General features: G+C 35.4%; 2 protein-coding genes across 2 annotated transcripts; both read right to left on the minus strand.

The window, feature by feature from the left end:
• Window positions 1-1,597: 1,597 nt before the first annotated feature.
• Window positions 1,598-7,004, minus strand: LOC147552382 (phytochrome C-like). The gene is made up of 4 exons (XM_086667229.1): window positions 4,007-7,004; window positions 3,025-3,841; window positions 2,640-2,936; window positions 1,598-2,198 (listed from the first exon to the last, which is right to left on the minus strand). The coding sequence occupies exons 1-4, from the start codon at window positions 6,054-6,056 to the stop codon at window positions 1,964-1,966; spliced, it is 3,399 nt and encodes a 1,132-aa protein (XP_086523355.1). The 5' UTR covers window positions 6,057-7,004; the 3' UTR covers window positions 1,598-1,963.
• A 3,413-nt stretch (window positions 7,005-10,417) lies between these two features.
• Window positions 10,418-13,796, minus strand: LOC147552383 (uncharacterized). The gene is made up of 5 exons (XM_086669992.1): window positions 13,564-13,796; window positions 13,312-13,370; window positions 13,114-13,200; window positions 11,846-12,621; window positions 10,418-11,709 (listed from the first exon to the last, which is right to left on the minus strand). Exons 2-5 carry the CDS (start codon window positions 13,362-13,364, stop codon window positions 10,670-10,672), a joined length of 1,956 nt encoding a protein of 651 aa, XP_086526118.1. The 5' UTR covers window positions 13,365-13,370; window positions 13,564-13,796; the 3' UTR covers window positions 10,418-10,669.
• Between the last annotated feature and the right edge of the window lie 563 nt (window positions 13,797-14,359).

Below are 14,359 nucleotides of genomic sequence, written 5' to 3' on the forward strand. Positions count from 1 at the left end.
TTGTTTAACCAAAAACAATAAATTTTAAGTGGACTTAAAATTAACAAGGTAATTAGCTAAAAGCTAGTTGCTGGTTCTTTTTTTTTTTTTTGTTGAACTCTAGTTGCTGGTTCTTACAAGCTATAGTCCAAACCGGTCACCAATTTTTTTTAGTTTTGATTTAATATTTAGCTGTGGTTTTTATGTAACAAAATAGCTACTGTAGGGCATATATAAGGGTCTAAATGTTAGGTTATAGATTTCAAAAGTTAAACTAACATTGGACACTCTTCAACAAAAAAAAACTAACATTCGACGTAGGTTGAATTCTCTTATCTAAATTTTGAAAAATGTATTATTGATCATATAATATTGGATATCTGATTGAAAAAAAAGCTCATCATCCACTTTTTTTTTTTATTGATAATACAAATATCTGTTTTCAGCATAATAAAAACTTATCTAATCACTTCAAAAAAAAACAAACTTATCTAAGCCTTTGATTGATAAAAATACACGACATGTTCTGAATGTGTGATTTCAAATCCAAATTAACTCATAAATCTTTTATGAAGGAATCACCTGGAACGTGTAGGATAATTACGGAAATACATTGTTCTAACTTCTGGAAACGGATCCTATATAAATATGATAATGTTATTGAGTTTGCCTACCTAAAGTGTAAACTACAAAAGTTCATTTTTTTTTTGTGCTTAGATTTAAGAACTGTTAAGGGTGATGTTAATTTCTATTTACATTTAAAAACTTTGAGGAGTTGGGGAGAACTAAAACATTGTGAGAGTTTTTTGGGTGAAAACATTGTGAGAGTTGAAGTTCCATATGGGAGAGGGTTCTCTATAAAGGGAAATTTTTTGACAAATCCCAGAAAAGTATAAAAATCATGAGCTCAAGCTCATATGGACAATTATGAACTGGAACTCGTTGTCCCTTGATGAACAAAGCAAACACGGGTGATTGTTATTTTCAATATACATTTAAATCTAACAGAACATAATGTAAAAAGTAATTATAACAAAAATGTTGATTTGTAAAAATCTATAATCAAAACGTGGTAGATTTGTGTAATTCTTCCTTTTTCAATTCCAAAATGTTGCTCAAGCTCTTAGTCCATGAGAAAAAACAATGCCTCACCTTCCTTCTCAAGTTATTTTCACGCATATAAGTTTTTATTTAGTTTTGCTGCCTTCTTTTTGAAACGCTTGGTTTCCTGATTTCCTAGACAAAGAAAATTTTTAATGTTAGTATTTGTTTTCTCTTTCTTCAAGTTCTGTTTTGACTTTAGCAAATTTTAATTTAAAATGAACAAAGACCATTATGTGTTTTCCTTCATTTCAATAAGGGTCCTAGTAATCTTCATTCTTGATTTTTTATGACACATAGATGAGGATGTCCTAATTCTCGTGTTTTTAAAAAAAAAAAATTAATTGAATGTTAGTTTCTTAAAACATTGAAGCTTCATTATGTTCAAATGGTATATGGCTAAGCATCATCATTTGCCAACCAAGTGACAATTATCAATTCTTAAAAGGGACTCCTGATCATGGTATTCTCCTCTTTGACAAATGAATGAAGAACTTAAAATTTAGAACTAATCCTCTGAGCAGAAAAAAAAAATCCACTACAAATATTGCAGTTATAATGAATCTAGTAGAAAAAAGAAAGAAAGGAGTTTAATTTAAGACATGACCTTCAAATCATTTATTTCAACTCACAAACTTTCTCAACTCTGCCCAACCTTTTGTGCATATCTATGGTTACAACAATCACACAGTCTACTGAGTTATGTTAAACCCACTCTTTCATTTCACTTATCTGAACCCTTTCGTGTCCATCCGATGAATAAAACATCCCCCCCCCCCCCCCCCCCCGAAGCTATTAGAAGGCACCTACAAACACAGAAACATATTTACATACATAACTCGGCCGAGCGTCGAAGGGTGGTCGTAGACATCGTGTTGGTTAGTTATTGTATAACCATTCTTAATCGCTTGGGTTCACTCTGTCGAGCCAGAGGAAACTCGAAGGAAATGATGAAGGAAGAAGTTTTCGCCTCTCTTAGATACTGTGTAGTTCCCTTCATGATCTTAACAAGCTTTTGACTTATATACAACCCAAGACCTTCTCTCGAAACACCCTGACTATAGTGAAACATCTCTTGAATCAAAGCCTCAGGAATACCTGGTGCTGAGTGTGCAATCCTGCCAAAGAGAGGAAAACACGTAAATGTAGTACTTACACAAATTTTTCTGCTGCCTTGTGCCTAAGGTGGGTTTTTTTTTATTCTCTGAATATGACTCGCCTGAGACTGACGTGTCTGGATATATTTTCTTCTGGCCAGTGGCAAAATAGTTTCAGGTTATTCTAAACAATGAGCTCTTTATTTAACTTCGACTTAAACGGAGCCAAAATCAGCCCGACTTAACCACATCTAGTGTCGTCTAAAAGATATGTGATGAAGTTGACAGACCTCAAAGGTTTTCTTCTTTGGATGACTCCGAGATATATTGACAGAACAAAAAAAAAAATTTGTTTAGTACAGGAAAAACAACGCGTTCTTGTTCTTGCCCGCCAAATACGGGATATCTTTTGCTGCAAATATCTAACATACCAGAACATGAGTTAATAAAGAAGGAAATTACCGAAATTCAAGATGCACGATTTGTATTCCAGTCCCTAAAGATTGCTTTGTCTGAATGACTCTGAAATATATTGATGAATCTCCAGATATTGGACTGAACATGATTGCATTTGTCAAGAAGTTAGATAAGACTTGTTGAAGCCTCAAGTTGTCACCATATAAATACATGGAGAAGATTTCTGCAGGTAGATCACGGATAATCCGCAAATGTCTCTCCTGACTTAAAGGTGTCCCTTGAGTTATTACTGCCTCCAGGACTTCACCGAGATTAAATTCGATAATGTTCATCTCCAAGTAGCTGCACAGAATGAAAACGACCCAAAATTTGCGTCAAATATCCGCTCCAAAAAAAGACATAAGAGAACAGTGTCAACAGAGATGTGTACCTCTCTTCAATGCTCTCTAAATTAACATCACTTAAAATCCTTGCTAATTGCTCCTGACAAAGAGTACTCTTTCTCAGAATCTGATTCTGTTCTTCTGTTAATTCAGAAGTCACCATTAAACTATGAGTGAACATTATCCCATGAAGTGAGTTTCTGATTTCTTGACGAACATAAGACAATTCCTTTAGGCTGTTTGTTGAAGCAAACTCTGACATGTTTTGTAGTTGTAAAGCATTTTGAAGTTCAGAACTAGCCAAACGGAAAAAGCCGAGAACTCCGGTGATCCTACCCTTTTCGTCCATCCTCTTACTTGTCGACAATAATACATCTACAAATTTACCCTTCCTGTCGAAGAACCCAAACAACAATTTATCACTTTCTTGACCTGAAATTACACCATTTAGTAATATCCTAAGCTTGGTTAATGTGTCTTGGTCTTTTACTCGACAACCAAAATTATGAAGACCAAATATCTCCCCTACAAGTATTTTACCAATGGTTTCTTCTCTTTTCATACCAGTTAGTTTCTTCATGGAACCGTTCCACTCAAAACAAGTTCCTAACTCATCTATCATAAAAATTGGAGGAATGAGTGTGGAGGGGTTCTGAACAATAGTGACATAGTCACCTTGAATACGGGTATATTTGTCCATTATGATCTTGTGGCCTGTTATATCTTGTCCAATAAAGCAGACACCTATGACATTTTTCTTTGTATCCCTGCTGCAACATGCATTGACTACCAAATATACAGGACCATTTTTCTCTTGATCTCCATAAGTTTTTAGTTTGATTTCGATGTTCTTATCTTCTTTGCCTGCCAAATAAATCATATTAAACGGAGAACGTTAATACTTTGAGAACATGGAAAGATAAAATGAGATACATATTCATGTAAAACTGTAAGACAATCAAAACAAATACTGGTGACTCTAGAGACTATAATAAAAATTGGTTGACGAAGAGTAAATCGAAGTATTACCTTGCAGAGATGAGTTGAGCATTTTCTTGACAACTTCAACGGAATCATCCTCAACCAGATGAATTAATGGCTTCCCAATAGCTTGCTGCACATACAATTCAGTTAACTCTGCCGCTTTAGTGTTCCACCCATTTACATTACCAAAAGAATCAACAGCTAAAATAGGGACCGAAGCTGTCTCAATAAGGCGAACCATCTCATTAGTGACGGTACAAAGTTCATTCATACCACGAACCGTTTCATCGACCTCTTGCGCAGTTACAATTGTCCGAACATCATTTTCAATCTCATTTTTCAACGATTCGCGTAATATCAACTGCAATGAATGAATAGCATCCATTTCGACATCTTCCCATGGTAAGCTTCGCCACTTAACAACCTCCAAGAAAGCATTAAATGAAGATCTAGGATGCATCTTTCCCGAATCATCTTTATCCACGGGGTCATGTTTTGCTCCACCCCATTTGAGTTCTTTAGCCGTTTGAGATCGAAACCAGAAGAGGAAGTCTTTTGTAGTAATATTAATGGCAGCCATTCCACAAACTTCGTTGGCAAGAACTGAGGCACCCCGATAACCAGCTTCCATGAGACTATCTGTACTCAAACCTGTAGACCCGTCATGGTAATCAAGAATCCATCTAGCTACATCTCTTATTTGTGATTCGCTTGGAGTTACCCCAAGTAACCAAAACTTATTCTTGTAAAATAAGGCTGCTCCATCGCATTTAACAAGATCCATCACATTTGGAGACTGCGTAATAATGCCTACAGGAGCATCTCTAAGGAGCATATCGCAAAGCATAGACTGTGTTCGCAAAATATGTTTCTCTCTCATCTGAACCGCCATCTCTACTTCCTTGTTAAGTTGTATGCCCGACACTTGAACCAAGAATTCGCAAGCATACCTTAATGGAAAAGGAATAAATCTAGGACTTAAATGATGGCAAACTACCAACCCCCACAATTTTTTCCCTTTTTTCTTCTCAGTGATCTCGATCTCATCGTCATCATCATTCTCGTTTATTGTCATAGACATCACGAGAGATGCAACCGTACCCATATTTTCCATGTATTGTACATGACACCCATGAGGAGCTCGGAGTGTAGAAGCACAGAGATTCATTTGCTGTCCTAATTTCTTATCCTCGATTACTTTAACAGGAGGAGCGGAACAATCACAAATCATCCTAACCTTATTCTTCAAGAAAAAGAATCTTGAAGCTTGTGGTATATCAGTAGCTGGATAATGCAAACCAAGATAAGGTTCTAAATTCGATTTCTTACACTCAGACACTACTTCCCCATGTTCATCTTCATGAAATTTATACACCATTACTCTATCATAACCTGTCAATTCACTAACTTCCCTAGCTAATACATCGCATAAAAGTGAGATATTGCCACTAGGCAGAGACTGTAATCTAGAAATGGCTTTGGCCGCTAGCTTATAAGACTTTAAAGCCCCAGCTGCAGTTATCGGCACATCGGCAGGATCCACAGGCTCTAAATCTATAAGGAAACCAACATTTATCCTATGCATAATAGCATAAAAAGGCTTACCAGAACTCCTAGAATGAACCAGTATCGGATTGAGAAGATTAAGCTCCACAAATGTGGTGGCTTTTTGCAAAGCTGACGAACTTGAAGATCGAAAAAGTGTTCTAGCATCTGTTCCAATTCCAAGAGCTTCTTTCTGTTCGATATTCGGAACAGCATGGGGTGTCAAGTCCATTAGCTCAGGAGCATTCTCACTATAAGCAAGAACAGTGAAGTTTTCTTCATCAATTACAATCAAACAACCAAATGGTTGAATGAGCTTATTTCTCTGCATTTTTTGAAGGTATGAAGAAACATTGGAATTGGGTATATTGTTTTCATCATTTGAGATGTTTACATCAATGGAAGATGAGTAATTGAATTGTCTTTGAGATTGTTCATAATCTGTTTGAAGTTTTGCATCAGCACTTGTCTGAGCAGCTATTCTGGCAGTATGTCTTGATTGAGTTGAACCAATTCTAGAACTACTTGGTCTATTAGATCTAGAAGACATCTCTCATATCTCTATAAAAGAAAAATCAGATATTCAGATCATATCAAGAATTTTAGGCCTACTCAAGCAAAAATATCAACCTGAAATGATATTCCTTTCATTTATTGAGTTAGCCAAAATCAACATCATCATCTATAAAGAGAGTCCATTTAACTAATGGAATCAAAGAAAAATGGGAAAACCCACCATTTTAAGCAATAGATTTACAGTTTTAAGATAATAACAAATTAGTAAGCTTAGAGAAGAAGATGATGATAATCACCCATGACTTGATTCTTCATGACAACCTCAAAATTGAGAAAAGGAAAACAAAAAAAGATTAAAGTTCTACAGTGACTTCATTCTTGTGAAGTGGATTATGGGTAGTCTCTCTTTCTACTTGAAAACCTTACTAGAGCAGTATAATTACCCGTGGTGAAATCCTGGAAAATGGGTATGATTGTATAAGCATATATGGTTTAGGAAGAACAACCTAAACCCAGAGAAGGATTTGAAGTAGGTGATGACACTCCATGATCAAGTATTAATATTCAAATCAGTTGAGAGATGAAATTAAAATCCCAAACAACAAAAGAAAAGAAAGAGAGGAACAAAAATTCTTAGAAAAGGACATGAGGAGATGGACCATTAAAGTTGCAGGAAATGGGCTCACTAAATAGCTACACGTGAACTAACAGCTCCTCAAGTTTATGAAAATGGAAATTAATTTTCTCACCTATGGAAATTTAGGTTGGATTATTTCTTTTTTAGCCATTAATTTATGACCAACTCCCTTTTTAGACCTCTAATCTTTATAAATTTAAACATGACCCCATTCTTATAAAACGGAAGACTCAAGGGCAGAGCCAAGCATCGGCTATACTTGACTACAGTCAGGGGGTGAAAAACAGATGGTAACTAATTAGACAAAGCAACTTAAGCAGGCTAGCTTTGCCAATTTAGTTGATTGCTCATTTGCTTGGATGTCCACTTTCACGTCTTCGTTCAAATCCCGACCAAAGCATCTTCATTTTTTGTTTTTGTCTAACTAGTTTATCTTTCCTTTCTCTATCATTTCACATTTGTCTTTTCAAGTGATCTCAATTTCAACTCCTAAACTTGCCCTTTATTTTGTGATCAAATTCTTTTTTAGGCTTCTATCTTTTTTCTTTTTTGAGCTAGTCCACCTTGATTTGAAGTCCTGGCTCCACCTACGGTAGGACATAGTAGGATAACATCCTGACTCTTGCAAGCATTTGGAGATGCTCAATACACCAATTCATTGACTAATTACTTTTTCTTTTTTTTTGTTGAAAATTCATTGGCTAGTTAGAAAGGTAATAGTAATTAGGAGGGTGGTGGGTACCCACTCTTTTCTTTTCAGTATGCAAGGCACGTGGATGTGCATATGTGGCCGCAAGAGAGCCACAAATATGACCCAAAGGAACGTTTAGGGCACGTGTAGACCATGCCCCCTTCTGATAAATGTGGGAGCGGGACCCAGCTTTTTTACTCTCTACCCTCCAAAAGCCATGGGAAAGTATGTCATCACTACTTGGATGTTGAATGCGAATCCTGGTAGCAATTCAATTAGCCCACACTTGGTTGCCCCCTAGTTCATAGTCTTGACAAAGTCCACAACCTTTCGGTTCAGCCGTTGGACATCCGTTTTAAGTCTTTGAGATCGTGGGATCGAATTTTGGTGCAAGCAGTTTGTCATCAAAATTTATCTTATGTAATTTAGGCAATATAATAAATTTGTCGAGCTTTAAGCCTCTTTCATGTTGTCGGATTTTAGGCATCTTTCATTATGATTTAAATTAGGCAGTTATCGTACTCATCACATCTTCATGATGTATCAATGCATTGTAACTAACGTAGATCGTAATCGATTTCTCAAAAGAAAAGATAGTGTTGGCAAATACTCTAAAATTTTAGAAGTCTCATTCGATTACCAGAAGAAGTGGAACGCATCGTTATTGAATTTGAGTTATTAAAAATGTACATAATAAATTTGTTGGACTTTAAGTTATGGGGGATTGGGCTGGACGTCCAAAAAGAGGCCCAAAATGGGCTGGGCGTCCACGGTTGCCCATAAATAAACGAGAGGTCCAAAATGTCAGGCCGGGACTTAAAATGACGGAAACAGCCCCCAAGTTCATCGAATTTACGCCCCGTGCCATTGAAAATTAACCGGGATTTGGCGAATTTTTTGGCGCGATTTCTGACTGATTCGAGGGACGGAAGTGACGTTTTCTGCAAACGGTCACTTCCACATTAACTTCTTCCCACGCCGAGTCCCTCTTCCCAGGTAACTTTGCTCCTTCTCAAGAAATTTCTTTCTCCAACTTTTACTTCATCCTTCATCTTCCTCCTGCATCTTCCTCCTTCAACTTTTACTTCTGAAGGGATTCAAGTTTTTTTGAAGAAAAGGAAGAGATTCAAGTCTGTTTGGAGAAAGAATCTACAAGTTTGTGAAGGGATTCAAGTAGGTTTTACTTCTATCTCATCCCCCTAAACTTGTTTGATAAAAGTTTCTTTGATAAAAGTTTTTTGAAACCTTTAAAATTTGTGAAAAACTTAACTTTCTGACGCAGATATGGTGATTGATCTTTCTTTTTGGACGAAAGATTTTAGAAACCATAAAAGTTTTTAGAAATGATCTCTTATTGTTTGTTTGAAACCCTAGAAGATTTTAGAAACCCTAGAAGTTTTTAGAAACCATAAAATTTGTGTATAATCTTTCATTTCTTTGACGCAGATATGGTGAAAAGTAAAGATACAAACAAGAAATCAAAGGGTGTGACTATCATAGAACCAACTTCCGGTAGAGATATATCAGTAAAGGAAAGACCTATAGCAGAAATTCTGGCTAGAAGAACTAGTCCAAGAAAGAAGAAGGTATGAAACTGAAAAAAAATCATTTGTTCTTGAAAATGTTTCTGGTAAATGTTTTTTATTCTGGTAAATGTTTCATATTCTGGTAAAAAAATTTTTGTTGTTGAAAATATTCCTGGTAAATAAATGAAATTCTGGTAAATGTTTTTTATTCTTGAAAATATTTTGTTTTACTGTGATTTGGATTTGTCTAGTGTTCATGGGAATAATATTTTGCACTGTAAATTGTTTTATTCCTGGTAAATAATTTTGTTTACTGTAAAATGTTTTGTTCCTTGAAAATATTTTATTGTACTGGAATTATTTTGTTCCAAGTGATATGGATTTCTTCATGCGAATAATGTTTTGTTCAGTAAATTGTTTTATTCCTGGTAAATCATTTTGTGTACGGTCAATATCCATTGTAAATGTTTTGTTCCTTGAAAATGTTTTTTGGTTCCTGGTAAAGATGACCATGCATTTCAAGTGTTTGTTGTAATGTGTGACACAACAGTCTTTCCTGGTTGTTAAATTAGATTCCTTACTTCAGTAGTTATTAAGTTTCTTTAAACTCACATTTTATTTTTGAATCAAACAGTCCAGACTGTGGACTCTACGTAATGCTCCAGTTGGAGGATATCTTCAACATAAGCAACCAGTCCAATTTCCTGGGGTCCTGCTCGCAGCTGGAAACTTATGCAGACAAAGCAAGAAGAAAGAGGGTAGAAGTAACTTTCAAAATTTTGGAGGAATCAAAGGAGGTATGGAGAAGGATGATAAATGAAGGGTCATAAATAGTTGTTTATGTGAAAATTATGTTTGTGTTTTTTAACTGTTACTAAGTACTGGAAAAAACTTGGAAAGTTTTGTTATTGTGAAAATTTTAAAGTTTTACTAAGTACTGGAAAAAAATATGTTTTCACTGGAAAAAACTTGTTAATTTTCCATAAAATATGCTGGGAAAACAAAGAATTTCCGGTAAACAAAGAATTTCCGGTAAACAAAGAATTTCCGGTAAACAAAAATATGTACTTGACATAACTTAGGAAAAAATATTCTAAAATCCGGGAAATATTTAACTTTCCGGTAAATAAAAATATGTACTCGACCAAACTTAGAATTTTTCCGAAATATATTCAGTACATATTTTTACTCAAAAACATAACATGCCGAAGCTTGGGCAGAAGATTGTTTTTCCCAAAAACTTAGAAATTTTTTACGGAAAATCCACATGTACTGGACAAAACTTAGAAATTTTGTCCCAAAAAAACACGGGAAACAAAATAATTTCCGGTAAATAAAAAAATGTTCTAGACAAAACTTAGAAAAAATCCCTTCGAGAAAATATATTCTCAAAACATAAAATAATTTTCCGTAAATAAAAATATGTACTCGACTTGACTTAGAAAAAAATATATTCTGAACACTGGAAAAACTTAAACTTTCCAGTAAATAAAAAAAATTACTGGACAAAACTTAAACTTTCTGGTAAATAGAAAAATGTACTGGACAAAACTAAAAGTTTCATATAATGCATTATGTTCGGGCACAATACACACTAACAAAATATAAGATAATACATTGACTTTAAACACAAATACATTAAGTTCGACAAAAGATACAAAAAAAATCCAAGCAGCACAAGGCTAAAATATGACTCTCTTCAAAAATTTGAAAAGCTCCCAACACTGTAAATGCTTTTCAAAGTTGTAGAGTGCCCCTAGTTTTTGCTGCTGATATAAAAACGATTTCAATCACTATATCGCTTCGTTGCACGAAGCACGGTTGTGATAAGAGAGTTTTTTACACCTACCGCATATCCGCTGCCTCTTTCTAAAGTTTCCAGAACTTTCAATTCTTACAGAACGTGGTCTGCCCGGACGTTTCTTGGTTAAAGGAGGAAGTATCTTGCTGGCTTCCTCAAACGTTGTTGGTTGATCGAAAGATGGGACAGGGTTTATGGAATGACTATAAGTCTTACAGTATGCATCCGTTGTAACAGCGGGATCAAAAAAGGATGATGAATCACCTCCATGCACTTTAATACACAATATGGCATGCTCACAAGGGATACCTTGGACTTGCCACTTACGACATGTGCATGTAAGAGCCCCAAGGTCCACAGAGTGACTCGGCATGGACATTACTTCATACACAAATTTACCTGATTGTATGCACTTCCAGCTACAGGCAACGTTGAATCTAGACTGCATTTTTTCGTTGACCTTAGGGCACAAGAAAGAGTCCCAAGTTGCCGACTCAGTTCTTCTGGCATTCATCATGTTCATAATTTTGATCCTCAACATATCTAGCATTACGGTTATTGGAAGAACTCTCTCATCCCTTATCCACGAATTGAAGGATTCCGAGAGCGAAGAACATATTAAACCGTACCTTTTTCCTGGAAAGAAAACATCAGCCCAATGTTCCGGATTTACAGAGTGAAGAAATGCATCCACGGCATTTCCACCCATGACTACGAGTTCAGAAGTGTACTTCTGAAAATCTGATATAGTAAGGGCTCTTGCCGCCTTAAACATGAGGGATTGGAAATAGTCCGACTTCTTCGCACCATTCTTTACACGTACATTCAAATTGTTTCTTAGATGCCAAACGCAGAATGAATGGTGCGCGGTTGGGAAAATGTTCGAAACTGCATTTATAATACCATTGTGCCTGTCCGACATAAAAGTCAAAGACTCACTAATATCAACCATTTTCGCCAAGTTACAAAAAAACCAGGTCCAGTTTTGATCATTTTCTACATCAACGACAGCATAGGCGAGAACAAAAAAACCTGCAAAGTACATATTGCAGTAGGAAGAACAAGAAATTAATTAATATTTCAGCCTAAATCTTTAGGTTAGGAAATAAAAAAAAAATCCAGTAAATAAAATTGTGTACCGGACGGAAAATATTGGTAAAATACTTACCATCATTGCCATTCTTCGCTACAGCTGCAAGAATGCACCCATTGTATTTCGTTTTCGCAAAAGTACCATCAACAAATATCAATGGGCGACAGTGCTTGAAACCTTGGATGCATGCTCCAAGAGCAATAAATATTCGAACAAAACGGTGGGAATCTTTATCAACTTGAAGATCAATTACACTATTAGGGTTAGAACGTGATAGGGCATCAACATACCAGTTGAGTTTGGCATAAGAATCAACTTCCTCCCCATAGGCCAAAGAAATACTCCTGTTTCGAGCCTTATATGAATAGTAGTAGCTGAGTTGAATTCCATAGTCTTTCTTGAAAGATCTGACAGTGTCTTTAGTACTTTTGGTCGGATTCTCCCTAATGTCATCGACTATTAATAAGCTAACAGTTTCGGTTGATAATCTTGGCTTATTCTCTGACATTATAAAGTCTTGACATGTGTGCAGAGGGTTGTAAGCTTTTAGAACAAACATTGACCTTGACTTCAGAGGAGCCACAGCGTGAATGGTCCAAGAACATTTTGGGGATTTGCATACGCAAGTAATACGATCAAGATCATTCTTCAAATAATTAAAATTGTACCCGTGCTTTATTGAATATGGTCCAAGTGCATTTCGAAAGGCGTTGGCGCCTCCAGGGAATTCCTGCCCCAAATGTGTAAACACCTCAGGCCAGCTAGCAGACCTTAGAGGTTCAGCCCTGACAATGGCAGTACATGCATCCTCAACCAAGAGAGAGGAATTTCTTGAAAAATCCCGTGGGAGACTGCACAAAACAAAACTCTTTACTCAGAAAAAAATTGTTTTCGGATAAATCAGAACAAGAAAAACATATCATTGGCAGGAGAAAATTTAATTTAGGTAAGGAAACAGTTTTGTTTTCGGTAAACATAAATATTTACTGACCATATTATTGTTCACGGTAAACATAAATATGTACTCAGCAAAATTTTAAGTATTCATGTATACTGAACCAGAAAACTTTTTTATTTACCGTAAAGTAAGAGATGGTTATAAGTACACAACAAACAACAATATGTAATGACTTCCACACATACTTATTAGACATTTGTTACTGGTTCATATAAATGCCACAGGTAAATTATTATTAGGTAAGGAAACAGTTTTGTTCCTGGTAAATGAAAATATGTACTCACCAGAGTTTGGATTCCGGTAAATTAAAATGTGTACTCACCAAATTATAATTTTAAGTAAAACAATAACGAAACAGTAAAGTTCAAATTAGTTTCAAACTTACTTATTACATACGTGATTGTGGTTCATCATTTCAGATGATGTTGCAGCAGAAGTAGATGAAGTATACCCGAAAAAATCACGCTCCAACCTGGATAGAGAGAGAAAATAAAGAAGGTATGAAACGATAATTTAAAGAAAAGAAAAAACAAAATTCAATATCCATTGTATACTGTTACAACTAAGTTGAAGTTTGTTTCACCAGAGAGGACGTCGTGCAACAATGTCCCCAGAAAGCATTCCTTCAATATCCATTGTATACTGTAGGGAAAAGAAAAATAAAGAAGGTATGAAAAGATAATGTACAGAAACGAAAAAAAAAACAAATGGAATATTCAGCTTCTTCATTTACAAAAGGCATTATCATCTTCCTTAAAAGAACAAATGGAATATTCAGCTTCCTTAAAGTCTATCATTGAAGACAAATAGGATTTGCTCATTTAAGAGGCATTACCTGAAAAGGTTGGAAGATAAGAGCAGATTCTGGTTGGAAGATATTAAGACAGTGGGTGGTATAAATAGGTTGGAAGATGAAATTTGAAAACTTTTCAAAGATTTTGAAAGTGATCAATAAAGAAAGAGCGGGATCCAAAAAATTTCGCCAAAAAATATGGCAAAATGGGGGGAAAACTCAGGATTAATGGAGGATAATTTAGAGAGAAAAAGAAAAGGAAAGAAGGAAGAAGCAGTTGGCGCGAAATGGAAGGGAGGAAGGATGTGATTGCCTGTGAGATAGGGACGGGTATTTAATGATCCCTCAAAAAACGTGGGAGAGAGAAGGGTTGGGTCAAGTCGAGGGGCAAGAAAGGAAGAAAAAAAAAAAAAAAAAAAGGTAAACAAATATTTTCCCTGACATTATGACCTGCACCTCATTTTTAGGCAACTTAGGATTTTTTTTCATTTTACCCCCCACTTTTTGGACCCCTATCTCAAAAATCCTTAAGTTATTTAGTATGTTGTTATAATAAGTTTGAGTTTACATCTCTCAATAATATATAATTTGTTTTTTTTCAAATGTTTTCCAAACGTCAACATTTGGTTGCACATATGGTTGAAAGACGTCTCAAGTTTGATATTACAAGATGTGGAATCATTAATTATTGAATTTGAGTTATTAAGGTATAAATAAAATAAAATAGTTGGATTTTTAGCTCTTTACTGTGTTTTCCCCTAACAAAGAGAATTCAAAAGTTCGGTTTTTTCAAAATTTTCTTGCAAAACTTTTCGAAAACGATATCTTTAAAAGCCTT

The sequence above is a fragment of the Eschscholzia californica genome, unplaced genomic scaffold (assembly GCF_041429995.1).
Source record: "Eschscholzia californica isolate CP2 unplaced genomic scaffold, dmEscCali1.0.p SCAF_3, whole genome shotgun sequence".
NCBI lineage: Eukaryota > Viridiplantae > Streptophyta > Magnoliopsida > Ranunculales > Papaveraceae > Eschscholzia > Eschscholzia californica.

Bases quoted from the DNA above. Each gene is read 5' to 3' on its own strand.
- LOC147552382 (XM_086667229.1), bottom strand. From the start codon at position 6,056: ATGTCTTCTAGATCTAATAGACCAAGTAGTTCTAGAATTGGTTCAACT. The intron at 3,842-4,006 runs GTAATACTTCGA...TTTATTTGGCAG, and splicing joins GCTCAACTCATCTCTGCAAG to GCAAAGAAGATAAGAACATC. The intron at 2,199-2,639 runs GTAATTTCCTTC...TCTCTTTGGCAG, and splicing joins ATCGTGCATCTTGAATTTCG to GATTGCACACTCAGCACCAG.
- LOC147552383 (XM_086669992.1), bottom strand. From the start codon at position 13,364: ATGGATATTGAAGGAATGCTTTCTGGGGACATTGTTGCACGACGTCCT. The intron at 13,201-13,311 runs GTGAAACAAACT...CTCTCTATCCAG, and splicing joins GTTGCACGACGTCCTCTCTG to GTTGGAGCGTGATTTTTTCG. The intron at 12,622-13,113 runs GTAAGTTTGAAA...TGTTTTGTGCAG, and splicing joins CACAATCACGTATGTAATAA to TCTCCCACGGGATTTTTCAA.